Source organism: Petromyzon marinus, chromosome 64 (genome assembly GCF_048934315.1).
Source record: "Petromyzon marinus isolate PM22_M1 ecotype Great Lakes invasive population chromosome 64, UKy_Petmar_22M1.pri1.0, whole genome shotgun sequence".
NCBI lineage: Eukaryota > Metazoa > Chordata > Hyperoartia > Petromyzontiformes > Petromyzontidae > Petromyzon > Petromyzon marinus.
Window position 1 is genome coordinate 10,567,400 of NC_133730.1, and position 16,882 is coordinate 10,584,281.

General features: G+C 52.8%; 1 protein-coding gene across 1 annotated transcript in view; it reads left to right on the forward strand.

Annotated features, from left to right (window-relative positions):
* LOC116956279 (serine/threonine-protein kinase PAK 2-like) overlaps nt 1–16,882 on the forward strand; it is a 45,048-nt gene that overhangs the window by 24,186 nt on the left and 3,980 nt on the right. Inside the window, exons 8-15 of the mRNA XM_032977741.2 lie at nt 356–419; nt 3,300–3,348; nt 3,721–3,833; nt 4,667–4,784; nt 5,000–5,099; nt 6,162–6,247; nt 8,238–8,348; nt 9,308–9,445. Of these exons, the coding sequence (XP_032833632.2) occupies nt 356–419; nt 3,300–3,348; nt 3,721–3,833; nt 4,667–4,784; nt 5,000–5,099; nt 6,162–6,247; nt 8,238–8,348; nt 9,308–9,445 (779 nt within the window). The remainder of the gene's footprint in view (nt 1–355; nt 420–3,299; nt 3,349–3,720; nt 3,834–4,666; nt 4,785–4,999; nt 5,100–6,161; nt 6,248–8,237; nt 8,349–9,307; nt 9,446–16,882) is intronic.

Here is a 16,882-nt window from a genome sequence, read left to right on the forward strand (position 1 = left end):
GGTGAGGGGTGGTCGTGATGAGGTAAGGGGTGGTCGTGATGAGGTGAGGGGTGGTCGTGATGAGGTGAGGGGTGGTCGTGATGAGGTGAGGGGTGGTAGTGATGAGGTGAGGGGTGGTAGTGATGAGGTGAGGGGTGGTAGTGATGAGGTGAGGGGTGGTAGTGATGAGGTGAGGGGTGGTAGTGATGAAGTGAGGGGTGGTCGTGATGAGGTGAGGGGTGGTAGTGATGAGGTGAGGGGTGGTAGTGATGAGGTGAGGGGTGGCCGTGATGAGGTGAGGGGTGGTCGTGATGAGGAGAGGGGTGGTCGTGATGAGGTGAGGGGTGGTCGTGATGAGGTTGCTGTCGTCACGCAGGGAAGATCGTGAGTGTGGGAGATCCCAACAAGAAGTACGCTCGCTTTGAGAAGATTGGACAGGGGTACGTACACACACACACATACACACACACATACACACCACACACACCACACACACATACCACACACACACATACATACACACACCACACACACACAGACATACACACACACACCACACACACACAGACATACACACACACACCACACACACCACACACACCACACACACCACACACACACCACACACACCACACACACACACATACACACACACCACACACACACACAGACACACACCACACACACACACACCACACACACACATACACACCACACACACACCACACACACCACACACACACCACACACACACATACACACACACATACACACACCACACACCACACACACACACACCACACACCACACACACAAACCACACACCACACACACACACCACACACCACACACACACACACACAGACACACACACACATACCACACACACACAACACACACACCACACACACACAACACACACACCACACACACACACAGACTCACACACACACACAGACACACACAGACACACACAAAGATCAAAGATCCCCCATATAGCCTTAACAGACTATAGGGGCAAGTGCTGTTAGCGAGCACCTATGAAGGCCGGAACGGTACACGAGGGGGTGGGTGGCCAGCACCACGCCCGACCGCTTTTGTCTCCCTAGTGGCAATGTTTACACACCGCACCAGGTACTCATTTGAGGCTGAGTCGACCTAGGGGAGGCCCGGGACCGGTTCAGATAATCGTCACTGGTGTTGGCCGTGAGCGGGAATCGAACTCGGGTCACCAGGTTCATAGCGCAGCGCGCTAACCGCCACACTATCGCTCCCCACACACATACACACAGACACACACCACACCACACACACAGACACACACACACAGACACACACACAGACACAGACCACACACAACAACAACAACCGCCATTCGCCACTAAGTGGCGGTGACGTCACCACGACGCTTGTGCCAGGCTATGTGCACCCTGAGGCCACGTGAAGTGTCGAACACCCGCTGGCAGGAGGTCACGGGGCAGACCCAGGTGCCACGGGTCGACTGACTTAGATGACTGGCTGATGCACCACCTGTGCCCCCTACTGTGCCAACCTGCTGTGCTTTAGCCACCCGGCGCTCCGCTCGTTGTTCTGAGCGTCACTCCTCCGCCCTCCGTTGTTGTTGGAGGGCGACTGCCTCCAACTGCCCAGTAGCGTCCTTCACGAGCCTCCTCCACAGAGGCCGATCTTGACACCGCTGGTACCAGTCATCGGCAAGTCCACTCAGCTCCACGTCCTCCTGTACCACATCACTCCATCTCTTCTCTAGCCCGTGCCGAGCCCGCTTAGCCCCCTCGATCCGGCCAAACAAAAGCTGTTTCGGCATGCGGTGGCTGGGCATGCGGGCTGCATGACCCAGCCATCGCAGCCTTGCCTGCCAGAGGAGCTCACCGATGGGACCTTGCCCAGATCTTTCAAGGATGTGAACTCCTCACACAATCCAGCCTGGTTAAACTCAGGATGGATCGTAGGCAGGCTAGCCTAAATGTTTCTAACCGGCGAAGATTAGGGGGGTCCACGTTTCGCAAGTGTAGAGAAGGGAGGAAATGACCGTGGCCGAGAAGACCTGAAGCTTAGTGCGGAGCGACAGACCAGGTAGCTTCCACACAGTGTTACGCAACCGATGAAAAGATATTGCCGCTCGATTGATTCGGAGCGAGACCTCTGCTGTTAAACTGGAACCGGTCATACGCACACTGCCCAGATATGGGAAACTCTCCACTCTCTCCACAACTGCCCCATCACCGATTGGGAGTTGTGGGGGTGGAGTGTCCGATGGTAAAAAATACCCAGGCAGGTGCTTAGTTTTGGTGGGGCTGATGGTAAGGCCCCATCTCTCAGTGGCACGCTCCAGTCTCAGCAGCAGCGTCTCCAACTCCTCCTCTGAATTAGCATCTATTACCAAATCATCGGCATATATAACGTGGTTGAGCAATAGGGAGCTATTCCTTGACCGCACCCGGGCATCGATCAGCCTCCCATTATATCTATACCAAATGGAGATTCCCCCGGTACAGCTATTGAAGGCTTCACGAACTACGTGGTCAAAATAGATGTTAAATAATGTGGGAGCCAGAGGACATCCCTGTCGCACCCCAAGGTGTACAGGGAATGGCTCTGACTCCCGGCCACGTAGTTTTACCCGGGCCTGCTCACCATCATGAAGGTCCTTAATGATCGTGAGCAGGGGGTCAGGGACTCCAAAAGCACGAAGAACAACTCAGAGCCCAGGCCTACTGATGGTATTATAGGCCTTGACCAGGTCAATAAAGCAGAGATGTAGGTCTTGTAGGAATTCCCTACACCTCTGCTGTAGCAGACGGACAGAAAATATGGCATCTGTGCAGGACCGCCCTTTCCTGAAACCACATTGGGGCTGCGCAAGCCTCTTCTCAGCGTGCCTGGCGAGGCGACGTTGAATAATCCTTGCCAGGACCCCCCCCCCCCCCCATGCATACACTGCGCACCCCCCCCCGACACACACTCCACATAAAACCCCGCATACCACACCCCCCGCCCCCCACACACAGCCACTCTCTCATGTACGGAACCGCTCACCCACTCACCCACTCACATGCTCACTCACTCACTCACTGACCAAATCACTCACCCACTCATTAGGGTTGCTATTGGTCCAGGATGGCAGCATAAAATTATTTGGACCAAGATCTGGTGATGATGAGGTGATACACGTGGCCAATACAGAAGACTGCCTGGGCCACGTTAGCCTCCACGTGACATCTACTCACTCCTGGTCCTCCTCGCTTTCCCTGCCCTCTCCCTGCCCTCTCTCAATCTCCCACTCCCCCTTCTCTCTCCAGGGCCTCGGGCACAGTTTACACGGCGATGGACACAACCACAGGTCACGAGGTGAGACCCGGGGAGGCAGGTGGTGGGAGACATGGGGAGGGAGGTGGTGGGAGACACGGGGAGGGATGGAGGTGATGGGAGACACGGGGAGGGATGGAGGTGGTGGGAGACACGGGGAGGGATGGAGGTGGTGGGAGACACGGGGAGGGAGGTGATGGGAGATACAGGGAGGGAGGTGATGGGAGACACGGGGAGGGATGGAGGTGGTGGGAGACACGGGGAGGGATGGAGGTGGTGGGAGACACGGGGAGGGATGGAGGTGATGGGAGACACAGGGATGGAGGTGATGGGAGACACGGGGATGGAGGTGATGGGAGACACGGGGAGGGATGGAGATGACGGGAGATACGGATGCCCTGTCTCTACCCCTAGGTGGCCATCAAGCAGATGAACCTGCAAGCTCAGCCCAAGAAGGAGCTGATCGTGAACGAGATCCTGGTGATGCGGGAGAACCAGAACCAGAACATCGTCAACTACCTGGACAGGTGCGTCCCAACACAGTGAGGCCAGGGTTAGACACAGTGAGGTCAGGGTTTGACACAGTGAGGCCAGGGTTTGACACAGTGGGGTCAGGGTTTAACACAGTGGGGTCAGGGTTTAACACAGTGGGGTCAGGGTTTGACACAGTGGGGTCAGGGTTTGACTCTTTGGGGTCAGGGTTGGACACAGTGGGGTCAGGGTTTAACACAGTGAGGCCAGGGTTTGACACAGTGGGGTCAGGGTTTAACACAGTGGGGTCAGGGTTTGACACAGTGGGGTCAGGGTTTGACACAGTGGGGTCAGGGTTTGACACAGTGGGGTCAGGGTTTGACACAGTGGGGTCAGGGTTTAACACAGTGGGGTCAGGGTTTAACACAGTGGGGTCAGGGTTTGACACAGTGGGGTCAGGGTTTGACTCTTTGGGGTCAGGGTTTGACACAGTGGGTCAGGGTTTAACACAGTGGGGTCAGGGTTTGACACAGTGGGGTCAGGGTTTGACACAGTGGGGTCAGGGTTTGACACAGTGGGGTCAGGGTTTGACACAGTGGGGTCAGGGTTTGACACAGTGGGGTCAGGGTTTGACACAGTGGGGTCAGGGTTTGACACAGTGGGGTCAGGGTTTGACACAGTGGGGTCAGGGTTTGACACAGTGGGGTCAGGGTTTGACACAGTGGGGTCAGGGTTTGACACAGTGGGGTCAGGGTTTGACACAGTGCGGTCAGGGTTTGACACACTGGGGTCAGGGTTCGACACAGTGGGGTCAGGGTTCGACACAGTGGGGTCAGGGTTTAACACAGTGGGGTCAGGGTTTAACACATTGTGGTCCCCGTTGCCATAGCTACCTGGTGGAGGATGAGCTCTGGGTCGTCATGGAGTACCTGGCGGGGGGCTCCCTCACCGACGTCGTCACGGAGACGCTGATGGACGAGGGGCACATCGCCGCCGTGTGCCGCGAGGTGGGGCGCGTTACCACGGTTACCACCACCCCCCGCCCCGTTGCCCCCGTTACCCTCCACACGTGACGCCGTGTTCTCTACGTTACCACGGTTACCACCACCCCCCGCCCCGTTGCCCCCGTTACCCTCCACACATGACGCCGTGTTCTCTACGTTACCCTCGGTTACGCCACAATACCCCATGGTGACCTCATTACCCCCATCATCCCCCCCAGTGCCTGCAGGCGCTGGAGTTCCTCCACTCCCGGCAAGTGATCCACCGTGACATCAAGAGCGACAACGTCCTGCTGGGCATGGACGGCTCCGTCAAGCTCAGTGAGTCGCTCGCTCAACACTCACTCACTGCTCGCTCACCGCCCACTCAACACTCACACTCACTCACTGCTCACTCAACACTCACACTCACTCACTGCTCTCTCACCACCCACTCAACACTCACACTCACTCACTGCTCACTCAACACTCACACTCACTCACTGCTCTCTCACCACCCACTCACCACTCACGCTCACTCACTGCTCACTCACCGCCATAGTCAACACTCACACTCACTCACTGCTTGATAACCGCCCACTCAACACTCACACTCACTCACTGCTCACTCACCACTCACTCATCGCTCGCTCGCCGCTCATACTCACTCACTGCTCTCTCACCACCCACTCACCACTCACACTCACTCACTGCTCACTTACCACTCACTCAACACTCACACTCACTCAATACTCTCTCACCACCCACTCACACTCACTCACCGCTCACTCACCGCCCACTCAACACTCACACTTACTCACCGCTCACTCACCATCCACTCACCACTCACACTCACTCACTGCTCGCTCACCGCTCAAACTCCCTACTCACTCTCACACTCACTCACCACTCGCTCCCCACTCCCATACTGACGCACACACACTCACGCACACTCACGCACACTCACACACACTCACGCACACTCACGCACACTCACACACACTCACGCACACTCACACACACACTCACACACACTCACACACACCCACACACACTCACACACACTCACACACACCCACACACACTCACACACACTCACGCACACTCACACACACTCACACACACTCACACACACTCACACACACGCACACTCACGCACACTCACACTCACGCACACTCACGCACACTCACACACACTCACGCACACTCACGCACACTCACGCACACACACTCACACACACTCACACACACTCACACACACTCACACAGTGTGTCCCTGAGTGTTGCCGTATCTCTGACCCCCAACTTATCCCTCGACTTGCGTCTGCACCCCTCCTCTGCCCCCCACCCCCCACGTCCCTCCGCCCCTCCCGTGCCCGCCCCTCCACCCCCGTGTCCCCACAGCCGACTTCGGCTTCTGCGCCCAGATCTCCCCGGAGCAGAGCAAGCGCAGCACCATGGTGGGCACCCCCTACTGGATGGCGCCCGAGGTGAGCCACGGCGAGACACGGAGACACCATCCCCGGCGTAGCCTCCACACAGACACGCGCTGCCAAGGGCTCTGTTAGCGACCTGCCGCCTACGAAGGCCGGCACGGCGCCCGGGCGTGGGCCACGGAGAGACACGGAGACACCATCCCCGGCGTAGCCTCCACACAGACACGCGCTGCCAAGGGCCCTGTTAGCGACCTGCCGCCCACGAAGGCCGGCACGGCGCCTGGGCGTGGGCCACGGAGAGACACGGAGACACCATCCCCGGCGTAGCCTCCACACAGACACGCGCTGCCAAGGGCTCTGTTAGCGACCTGCCGGCACGGCGCCCGGGCGTGGGCCGCCCCGGGTTCAGCTGCTCGGCAGCCACTGCCTAATCGCTCGCCAGTTTAACACCACCTCGTAGGAGGCTTTCGCGACCAACATCATCCACAATGGAGGCTTTTTGGGTTAGAGCGCGTAAATATATAAATGTGCCATTAAACCTGCCACCACCCGACACAGCCAATTAGTAAGGGTTGTCACGTAAACAGAACGTGGTCAATTCGTCACCAATACAGCACACCGGTGTGTTGGACAGCCAAGCCACAACATTGACAATCTGAGTACGACGTTTTGCCGGTAATTACAACCGGCTTCATCAGGCGCCAGACAGATTTGTGGAGAAATCCTCCTCCTGTTTAGTCCCTTAAATAGAGGCGTAGATGTGATGACGTCACTTGCGAGCCCTTCTTGCGCGAGGTGGGGGGGAGGATTAATGAATTCATATAAATTACAATGGGTGTCCGATGCCGTTTTCTGGTTGTTTATATGGTAATTAACGTTCATTGTGCAAGCCCATTGTTATTGTAACTCCTGTCGATTGTGTGCACTAAATAGCCGTGCCTGTTATCAACGTGAATCCATACTGAAGTACGGTGACCTGTATAGGCATGCACTTATTACTTGATGATTCGCTTCCAAGCAGCAATACGCCCGTAGCTATCCGAATGGTTAAAATAATTATCATTTCTCTCAATTTCGATAGATTATCCAATTAGTCTCAGCCAGTAGTAGCTAGTTTTGCACAGAACTTCAACATTATCAAAATCAACGGAGTGTCCTTGTTGGCACGCGTGTTCTGCTACTGCTGACAGTTGTTTTTAGGAGTACTTCATATTTTTTTTGGTGTTCTTTTAGTCTCGTGCTGATCATTTGTCCTGTTTGCCCAACATAGCATTTGCCACAATTAATCCTGTACACACCTTCTGTTGATAGCTTCGGTGATACATATTTTATACCAGATATTAATTTCTGTGTTTTATTGTACCGTGCCAAAATTGACTTGGATGTTTTGTTTTTCCAAACATCTGGCTAGTTTATCAGTTACTCCCGCAATGTTCGATATTTTGATCATTTTAATTACTGTGTCAGTGTCAACTCTCATGTTATATGATTTGGTTTTGGAATTCAGTGCCCTGCAAATTTGTGCATGATTGTAACCGTTCAATGAAACATGCTAAATCAGCGCTGCCTTCCCCGCTGGTCCCGTCTCCCATGGGATTCCCAGCCGGTCCTCTTGTTCACAATGGATACGCTGGGTTGGGCCTCTCGGGAGTGGGACCTGGACAACAAATTTGTGTCGTGTTACCCCTCCGCCAACCCTACGTGGATAAACAAAAAAACACAACGTCCCTTGGCCACGTGTTGTGTTCGGCACGGTGCGAGAGTTGAACGCCGATCGTCGTCAGCTCGCTCATCCCCGGTGAGCTGAGGGAGCGATCCCCTCACCGTGAGATTTAGCAGCGCCCTCTAACGCTCACGCTCACTCGCATCCAGCACTCACCCCCGGTGAGTTTAGAGAGGGACCTCATCGCTCGCTCTGGCTGTGAGAGTTAGTCAGGTTTCGCCAGTAGTCATCTCTCTCAACCGATTTTCCCGTGTTGAAGCCGAGCGCCACGCTCAGAGCGCCGCACAGATAGATTCGCGAATCCGTGGCTGTGACCCGCAGGTGGTGACGCGCAAGGCCTACGGCCCCAAGGTGGACATCTGGAGCCTCGGCATCATGGCCATCGAGATGGTGGAGGGGGAGCCGCCATACCTTAACGAGAACCCACTCAGGGTGAGTGGGTGGGTGGGTGAGCTGGTAGGTAGGTGGGCGAGTGAATGGGTGAGTGGGTGGGTGAGTAGGTGAGCGGGTCCGTGAGTGGGCGGGTGGGTGGGTGAGTGGGTGAGTGAACGGGTGAGTGGGTGAGTAGGTGAGACTGTGGAGGGAGAGCCGCCCTACCTCAATGAGAACCCAATCAGGGTGAGCGGGCAGTTGAGCAGGTGGGTGAATGGGTGGGTGAGTGGATGGGTTGGTGGGTGAGTGAGTCTGCAGGTGAGTCGATGGGCAGGTGAATGGGTGGGTGAACAGGTGGGTGGGTGGGTGAGCGCATGAGTGGGTGGGTGAGAGAGTCAGTGGGTAGGTGAGTGAGCGGGTGAGTGCATAGGTGAGTGAGCGGGTGAGTGAGCAGGTGATTGAGTGGGTGAGTGAGCATGTGAGTGAGTAGGTGAGTGGGTAGGTGAGTGGTTAGGTGAGTAAGCGGATGAGTGAGCAGTTGAGTGCGTCGGTGAGTGAGTGGGTGAGTGAGCGTGTGAGTGAACATGTGAGTGGGTGAGTGAGTGAGCAGGTGAGTGAGATGGTGGAGGGTGATCCACCATAAATCTACAAGAACCCACTCAGGGTGAGTGAGTGGATGACCGAGCGGTGGTACAGTGGTTAGCGCAGCTGCCCTACGAACCTGGCGACCTTAGTTCGATTCCCGTTCACGGCCAACATCGGTGACAATTATCTGAAATGGTCTTCGGCCTCCACTAGGTCAACTCGGCCTCAAAATTAGTGCCTGTTGCGGTGTGTAAACATCGCCACTGGGGAGACAAAGTCGGCCGGGCATGGTGCCGACCGGGCATGGTGCTGGCCACCCACCCCGTTAGCGCGCCATGTCGGCCTTCATTGGTGCTGCTCGCTAACAGCACTTGCCCTGATAGTCTATTAAGGCTACATGCGGGGGGGGTGGGGGAGGATCTTTGTCTTTGCAGGCTCTCTACCTGATCGCCACCAACGGGACACCCAAGCTGCAGACCCCCGAGAAGCTGTCCCCCACCTTCCACGACTTCCTGGGTCGCTGCCTCGCCATCGAGGCCGAGACGCGTGGCTCGGCGCACGATCTCCTGCAGGTGCCTGCCCGCACGCCGGCACGCGCCCGCACACAGGCAAAGCGCCCCCTGCCTGCGTAGCCTCCAGCAGGCTGCCGGGGCAAGTGTGCCCGTTAGCCGGGGAGTTTTGCCGGCCGGCGTTGGAGCGCGCTGCCGCCAGAAGCAGATTCTTTTGCTGACCCCCCTCGGAGAGCTCCCCGGGGGAACCGGTTGAGATGTCCGTCACTGGTTGGTGGCGGGCGGGAATTGAACTCCGAGTGGAGTTTGTGTGTTCTACCCCTGTGGTGCAGATTTAGTGGGCTCAACTGAGTCACAGACTTTCTCTTTGAAGGCAACACATTTATTATTCACCAACCCATAACACAGAAGGGTTACTGCCCTTCCACCAGATAACCCATGGTGGTGGACCACCGGGCTAACTACGCTAACACACGAGGAGTTTAGCTACCACGAACGGAGACCCTGGCTTGGGTCCACGCCACGTGTTGGTGACTTCTTCTTGGACGACGTAGAATGTAGATCGTAGATGTTCAGATGACAGTAGCAACGCTGAACCCCGGTTCCCCCGAGGACCCCGCTTAAATACTCCCGGGCCGTGGCCGGCCCCGCCCTTGGCCACGCCCACCTTCAAGAGAGCTCTGGCTCTCTCTCAACCTTTCCCGTCGGATCTTACCCAGTCACGTGACCATCCCCTAGCCTCCACCTGGGGCCCTGTGTAGATCTTACTGGTCACGTGACTTCCAGGGACAACCAGAGTGCCATGGCCCAGGGTAACCTCTTCCCATGGCTGACACTCTCACACTCCCTCCTGTAGGAGTCAGCTCAGCACGCCACGTGTGGTGCCACTCAGCGCTATCCCAGCGCTCACCGAGCCCTCTCTAGGGCTGGTACTACACCCACCTACGGGGTGTCCCCTATGACAATGCATCGCACGCCGTGCCTCGCTAGAGCCGGCATTACTGAGTGACATTCACAATGTCACTACACACGTGATGTCCACGATGTGAGCACATCTTATGCCGTGCCTCGCTAGAGCCGGCATTACTGAGTGACATTCACGATGTCGCTACATCCGTGATGTCACTACACAGAGTCTGAGTGAGTGTTGTGAGTGTTGTGAGTGAGTGTTGTGAGTGTGTTCTACCCCTGTGTTGCAGAGTGAGTGATTGTTGTGAGTGAGTGTTGTGAGTGAGTGTGTGTGTTCTAGCCCTGTATTGTAGAGTCAGTGAGTGTTGTGAGTGAGTGTTGTGAGTGAGTGTTGTGAGTGTGTTCTACCCTTGTGTTGGAGAGTGAGTGATTGTTGTGAGTGAGTGTTGTGAGTGAGTGTGTGTGTTCTAGCCCTGTATTGTAGTGAGTGAGTGTTGTGAGTGTGTTCTACCCCTGTGTTGCAGAGTGAGTGATTGTTGTGAGTGAGTGTTGTGAGTGAGTGTGTGTGTTCTAGCCCTGTATTGTAGTGAGTGAGTGTTGTGAGTGAGTGTTGTGAGTGAGTGTTGTGAGTGTGTTCTACCCTTGTGTTGCAGAGTGAGTGATTGTTGTGAGTGAGTGTTGTGAGTGAGTGTGTGTGTTCTAGCCCTGTATTGTAGAGTCAGTGAGTGTTGTGAGTGAGTGAGTGTGTTCTACCCCTGTGTTACAGAGTGTGTGAGTGTTGCGAGTGAATGGAGTTTGTGTGTTCTACCCCTGTGTTACAGAGTGAGTGATTGTTGTGAGTGAGTGTTGTGAGTGAGTGTGTGTGTTCTAGCCCTGTATTGTAGTGAGTGAGTGTTGTGAGTGAGTGTGTGTGTTCTAGCCCTGTATTGTAGTGAGTGAGTGTTGTGAGTGAGTGTTGTGAGTGAGTGTTGTGAGTGTGTTCTACCCTTGTGTTGCAGAGTGAGTGATTGTTGTGAGTGAGTGTTGTGAGTGAGTGTGTGTGTTCTAGCCCTGTATTGTAGAGTCAGTGAGTGTTGTGAGTGAGTGAGTGTGTTCTACCCCTGTGTTACAGAGTGTGTGAGTGTTGCGAGTGAATGGAGTTTGTGTGTTCTACCCCTGTGTTACAGAGTGAGTGATTGTTGTGAGTGAGTGTTGTGAGTGAGTGTGTGTGTTCTAGCCCTGTATTGTAGTGAGTGAGTGTTGTGAGTGAGTGTTGTGAGTGAGTGTTGTGAGTGTGTTCTACCCTTGTGTTGCAGAGTGAGTGATTGTTGTGAGTGTTGTGAGTGAGTGTGTGTGTTCTAGCCCTGTATTGTAGAGTCAGTGAGTGTTGTGAGTGAGTGAGTGTGTTCTACCCCTGTGTTACAGAGTGTGTGAGTGTTGCGAGTGAATGGAGTTTGTGTGTTCTACCCCTGTGTTACAGAGTGAGTGATTGTTGTGAGTGAGTGTGTTCTACCCCTGTGTTGTAGAGTGAGTGTTGTGAGTGAGTGTGAGTGAGTGTGTTCTACCCCTGTGTTATAGAGTGAGTGTTGTGAGTGTGAGTGTGTTCTACCCTTGTGTTGCAGAGTGAGTGATTGTTGTGAGTGAGTGTGTTCTACCCCTGTGTTGCAGAGTGAGTGATTGTTGTGAGTGAGTGTTGTGAGTGAGTGTGTGTGTTCTAGCCCTGTATTGTAGAGTCAGTGAGTGTTGTGAGTGAGTGAGTGTGTTCTACCCCTGTGTTACAGAGTGTGTGAGTGTTGCGAGTGAATGGAGTTTGTGTGTTCTACCCCTGTGTTACAGAGTGAGTGATTGTTGTGAGTGAGTGTGTTCTACCCCTGTGTTGTAGAGTGAGTGTTGTGAGTGAGTGTGAGTGAGTGTGTTCTACCCCTGTGTTATAGAGTGAGTGTTGTGAGTGTGAGTGTGTTATACCCTTGTGTTGCAGAGTGAGTGATTGTTGTGAGTGAGTGTGTTCTACCCCTGTGTTGCAGAGTAAGTGAGTGTTGTTAGTGGAGTTTGTGCGTTCTACCCCTGTTTTACAGAGTGCGTGAGTGTTGCGAGTGAGTGGAGTTTGTGTGTTCTACTCCTGTGGTGCAGAGTGAGTGAGTGTTGTGAGTGGGTGTTGTGAATGAGTGTGAGTGTTCTACGCCTGTGTTGCAGAGTGAGTGAGTGTTGTGAGTGAGTGTTGTGAGTGAGTGGAGTTTGTGTGTTCCAGCCCTGTGTTGTAGAGTGAGTGAGTGTTGTGAGAGAGTGAGTGTTGTGAGTGTTGTGAGTGAGTGGAGTTTGTGTGTTCCAGCCCTGTGTTGTAGAGTGAGTGAGTGTTGTGAGTGTTGTGAGTGAGTGTTGTGAGTGTGAGTGAGTGTGTTCTACCCTTGTGTTGTAGAGTGGGTGTTGTGAGTGAGTGTTGTGATTCAGTGAAGTTTGTGTGTTCTACGCCTGTGTTGCAGAGTGAGTGGGTGTTGTGAGTGAGTGTGTGTGTGTTCTAGCCCTGTATTGTAGAGTGAGTGAGTGTTGTGAGTGAGTGTGTTCTACCCCTGTGTTGTAGAGTGAGTGAGTGTTGTGAGTGAGTGTTGTGAGTGTGAGTGTGTTCTACCTCTGTTTTGCAGAGTGGGTGAGCGTTGTGAGTGTGTTCTACACCTGTGTTGTAGAGTGAGTGAGTGTTGTGAGTGTTGTGTGAGTGAGTGTTATGAGTGTGAGTGAGTGTGTTCTACCCGTGTTGCAGAGTGAGTGAGTGTTGTGAGTGTTGTGAGTGTGAGTGAGTGTGTTCTACCCCTGTGTTGTAGAGTGAGTGAGTGTTGTGAGTGTTGTGAGTGAGTGTTGTGAGTGTGCGTGAGTATGTTCTACCCCTGTGGTTCAGAGTGTGAGTGTTGTGAGAGAGTGTGAGTGTATTCTAGCCCTGTGTTGCTGAGTGAGTGAGTGGAGTTTGTGTGTTCTACTTCTGTGGTGCAGAGTGTGGTGTAGAGTGAGTGTTGTGAGTGAGTGTGTACTACCCCTGTGTTACAGAGTGAGTGTTGTGAGTGAATGATGTGAGTGAGTGGAGTTTGTGTGTTCTACCCCTGTGTTGTAGAGTGAGTGAGTGTTGTGAGTGAGTGTTTTGAGTGTTGTGAGTGTGAGTGAGTGTGTTCTACCTCTGTGTTGTAGAGTGAGTGTTGTGAGTGAGTGAGTGTGTCATACCCTTGTGTTGTAGAGTGAGTGTTGTGAGTGAGTGTGTTCTACCCCTGTGTTGTAGAGTGATTGTTGTGAGTGAGTGTGAGTGAGGGTGTTCTACCCCTGTGTTGTAGAGTGAGTGAGTGTTGTGAGTGTGTGTTCTACACCTGTGTTGTAGAGAGAGTTAGTGTTGTGAGTGTGAGTGAGGGTGTTCTACCCCTGTGTTGTAGAGTGAGTGTTGTGAGTGTGTGTTCTACACCTGTGTTGTAGAGAGAGTTAGTGTTGTGAGTGTGAGTGAGTGTGTTCTACCCCTGTGTTGCAGAGTGAGTGTTGTGAGTGCGAGTGTGTTCTACACCTGTGTTGTAGAGTGAGTGAGTGAGTGTTGTGAGTGAGTGTGGTCTACCCCTGTGTTGTAGAGTGAGTGAGTGTCGTGTGTGTTGTGAGTGAGTGTTGTGAGTGTGTTCTACCCCTGTGTTGCAGAGTGAGTGAGCGTTGTGAGTGTGAGTGTGATCTACCCCTGTGTTGTAGAGTGAGTGAGTGAGTGTTGTGAGTGTAAGTGAGTGTGTTCTACTCGTGTTGCAGAGTGAGTGAGTGTTGTGAGTGTTGTGAGTGTGAGTAAGTGTGTTCTACCCCTGTGTTGTAGAGTGAGTGAGTGTTGTGAGTGTGAGTGAGTATGTTCTACCCCTGTGTTACAGAGTGTTGTGAGTGAGTGAATGTTATGAGTGAGTGTGTTCTACCCCTGTGTTACAGAGTGAGTGAGTGTGAGTGTGTTCTACCCCTGTGTTACAGAGTGAGTGTTGTGAGTAAGTGTTGTGAGTGAATGTTGTGAGTGAGTGTGAGTGTGTTCTACCCCTGTGTTACAGAGTGTGTGAGTGTTGCGAGTGAATGGAGTTTGTGTGTTCTACCCCTGTGTTACAGAGTGAGTGAGTGTTGTGAGTGAGTTCTACGCTTGTGTTGCAGAGTGAGTGAGTGTTGTGAGAGAGTGTTGTATGAGTGTTGTGAGTGAGTGGAGTTTGTGTGTTCGACCCCTGTGTTGTAGAGTGAGTGTTGTGAGTGTTGTGAGTGAGTGTTGTGAGTGTTGTGAGTGTGAGTGAGTGTGTTCTACCCCTGTGTTGTACAGTGAGTGTTGTGAGTGTGTTCTACCCTTGTGTTGCAGAGTGAGTGATTGTTGTGAGTGAGTGTGTTCTACCCCTGTGCTGCAGAGTAAGTTAGTGTTGTGAGTGGAGTTTATGTGTTCTACTCCTGTGGTGCAGAGTGTGAGTTTTGTGAGTGAGTGTGTTCTACCCCTGTGTTACAGAGTGCGTGAGTGTTGTGAATGAGTGTGAGTGAGTGTGTTCTACGCCTGTGTTGCAGAGTGAGTGGGTGTTGTGAGTGAGTGTTTGTGTTCTAGCCCTGTATTGTAGAGTGAGTGAGTGTTGTGAGTGTGAGTGAGTGTGTTCTACCCCTGTGTTGTAGAGTGAGTGAGTGTTGTGAGTGAGTGTTTTGAGTGTTGTGAGTGGGAGTGAGTGTATTCTACCTCTGTGTTGTAGAGTGAGTGTTGTGAGTGAGTGTGAGTGAGTGTGTCATACCCTTGTGTTGTAGAGTGAGTGTTGTGAGTGAGTGTGAGTGAGTGTGTTCTATCCCTGTGTTGCAGAGTGAGTGTTGTGAGTGTGTGAGTGTGGTCTACCCCTGTGTTGTAGAGTGAGTGAGTATTGTGAGTGAGTGTTTTGAGTGTTGTGAGTGAGTGTGAGTGAGTGTGTTCTACCTCTGTGTTGTAGAGTGAGTGTTGTGAGTGAGTGTTGTGAGTGAGTGTGTTCTACCCCTGTTTTGTAGAGTGATTGTTGTGAGTGTGAGTGGAGGGTGTTCTACCCCTGTGTTGTAGAGTGAGTGAGTGTTTTGAGTGTGTGTTCTACACCTGTGTTGTAGAGAGAGTGAGTGTTGTGAGTGAGTGTGAGTGTGGTCTACCCCTGGGTTGTGGAGTGAGTTAGTGTTGTGAGTGAGTGTTGTGAGTGAGTGTGAGTGAGTGTGTGTTCTATCCCTGTGTTGCAGAGTGAGTGAGTGTTGTGAATGAGTGTGTGTTCTACCCCTGTGTTACAGAGTGAGTGAGCGTTGTGAGTGTGAGTGTGTTCTACCCCTGTGTTGTAGAGTGAGTGAGTTTTGTGAGTGTTGTGAGTGAGTGTTGTGAGTGTGAGTGAGTTTGTTCTACCCCTGTGGTTCAGAGTGTGAGTGTTGTGAGAGAGTGTGAGTGTATTCTAGCCCTGTGTTGCAGAGTGAGTGAGTGGAGTTTGTGTGTTCTACTTCTGTGGTGCAGAGTGTGGTGTAGAGTGAGTGTTGTGAGTGTGAGTGTGTTCTACCCCTGTGTTACAGAGTGAGTGTTGTGAGTGAATGTTGTGAGTGTGTTCTACCCCTGTGTTACAGAGTGAGTGTTGTAAGTGTTGTGAGTGAATGTTGTGAGTGTGAGTGTGTTCTACCCCTGTGTTACAGAGTGAGTGAGTGTTGTGAGTGAGTGAGTGAGTTCTACGCTTGTGTTGCAGAGTGAGTGAGTGTTGTGTGAGTGTTGTGAGTGGAGTTTGTGTGTTCTACCCTTGTATTGTAGAGTGAGTGTTGTGAGTGAGTGTTGTGTGTTGTGAGTGAGTGAGTGTGTTCTACCCCTGTGTTGTAGAGTGAGTGTTGTGAGTGTGTTCTACCCTTGTGTTGCAGAGTGAGTGATTGTTGTGCGTGAGTGTGTTCTACCCCTGTGTTACAGAGTAAGTTCGTGTTGTGAGTGGAGTTTGTGTGTTCTACTCCAGTGGTGCAGAGTGTGAGTTTTGTGAGTGAGTGTTGTGAATGAGTGTGAGTGTTCTACGCCTGTATTGTAGAGTGAGTGAGTGTTGTGAGTGAGTGTTGTGAGTGTGTGGAGTTTGTGTGTTCTACCCCTGTGGTTCAGAGTGTGAGTGAATGTTGTGAGTGAGTGTGAGTGAGTGTGTTCTCCCCCTGTGTTGCAGAGTGAGTGTTGTGAGTGAGTGTGAGTGAGTGAGTGTGTTCTACCCCTGTGTTGTAGAGTGAGTGTTGTGAGTGTGTTTTACCCTTGTGTTGCAGAGTGAGTGATTGTTGTGAGTGAGTGTGTTCTACCCCTGTGTTACAGAGTGCGTGAGTGTTGCGAGTGAGTGGAGTTTGTGTGTTCTACTCCTGTGGTGCAGAGTGAGTGAGTGTTGTGAGTGAGTGTTGTGAATGAGTGTGAGTGAGTGTGTTCTACGCCTGTGTTGCAGAGTGAGTGGGTGTTGTGAGTGAGTGTTGTGAGTGAGTGTTGTGAGTGTGAGTGAGTGTGTTCTACCTCTGTGTTGTAGAGTGAGTGTTGTGAGTGAGTGTGTCATACCCTTGTGTTGTAGAGTGAGTGTTGTGAGTGAGTGTGTTCTACCCCTGTGTTGTAGAGTGATTGTTGTGAGTGTGAGTGAGTGTGTTCTACCCCTGTGT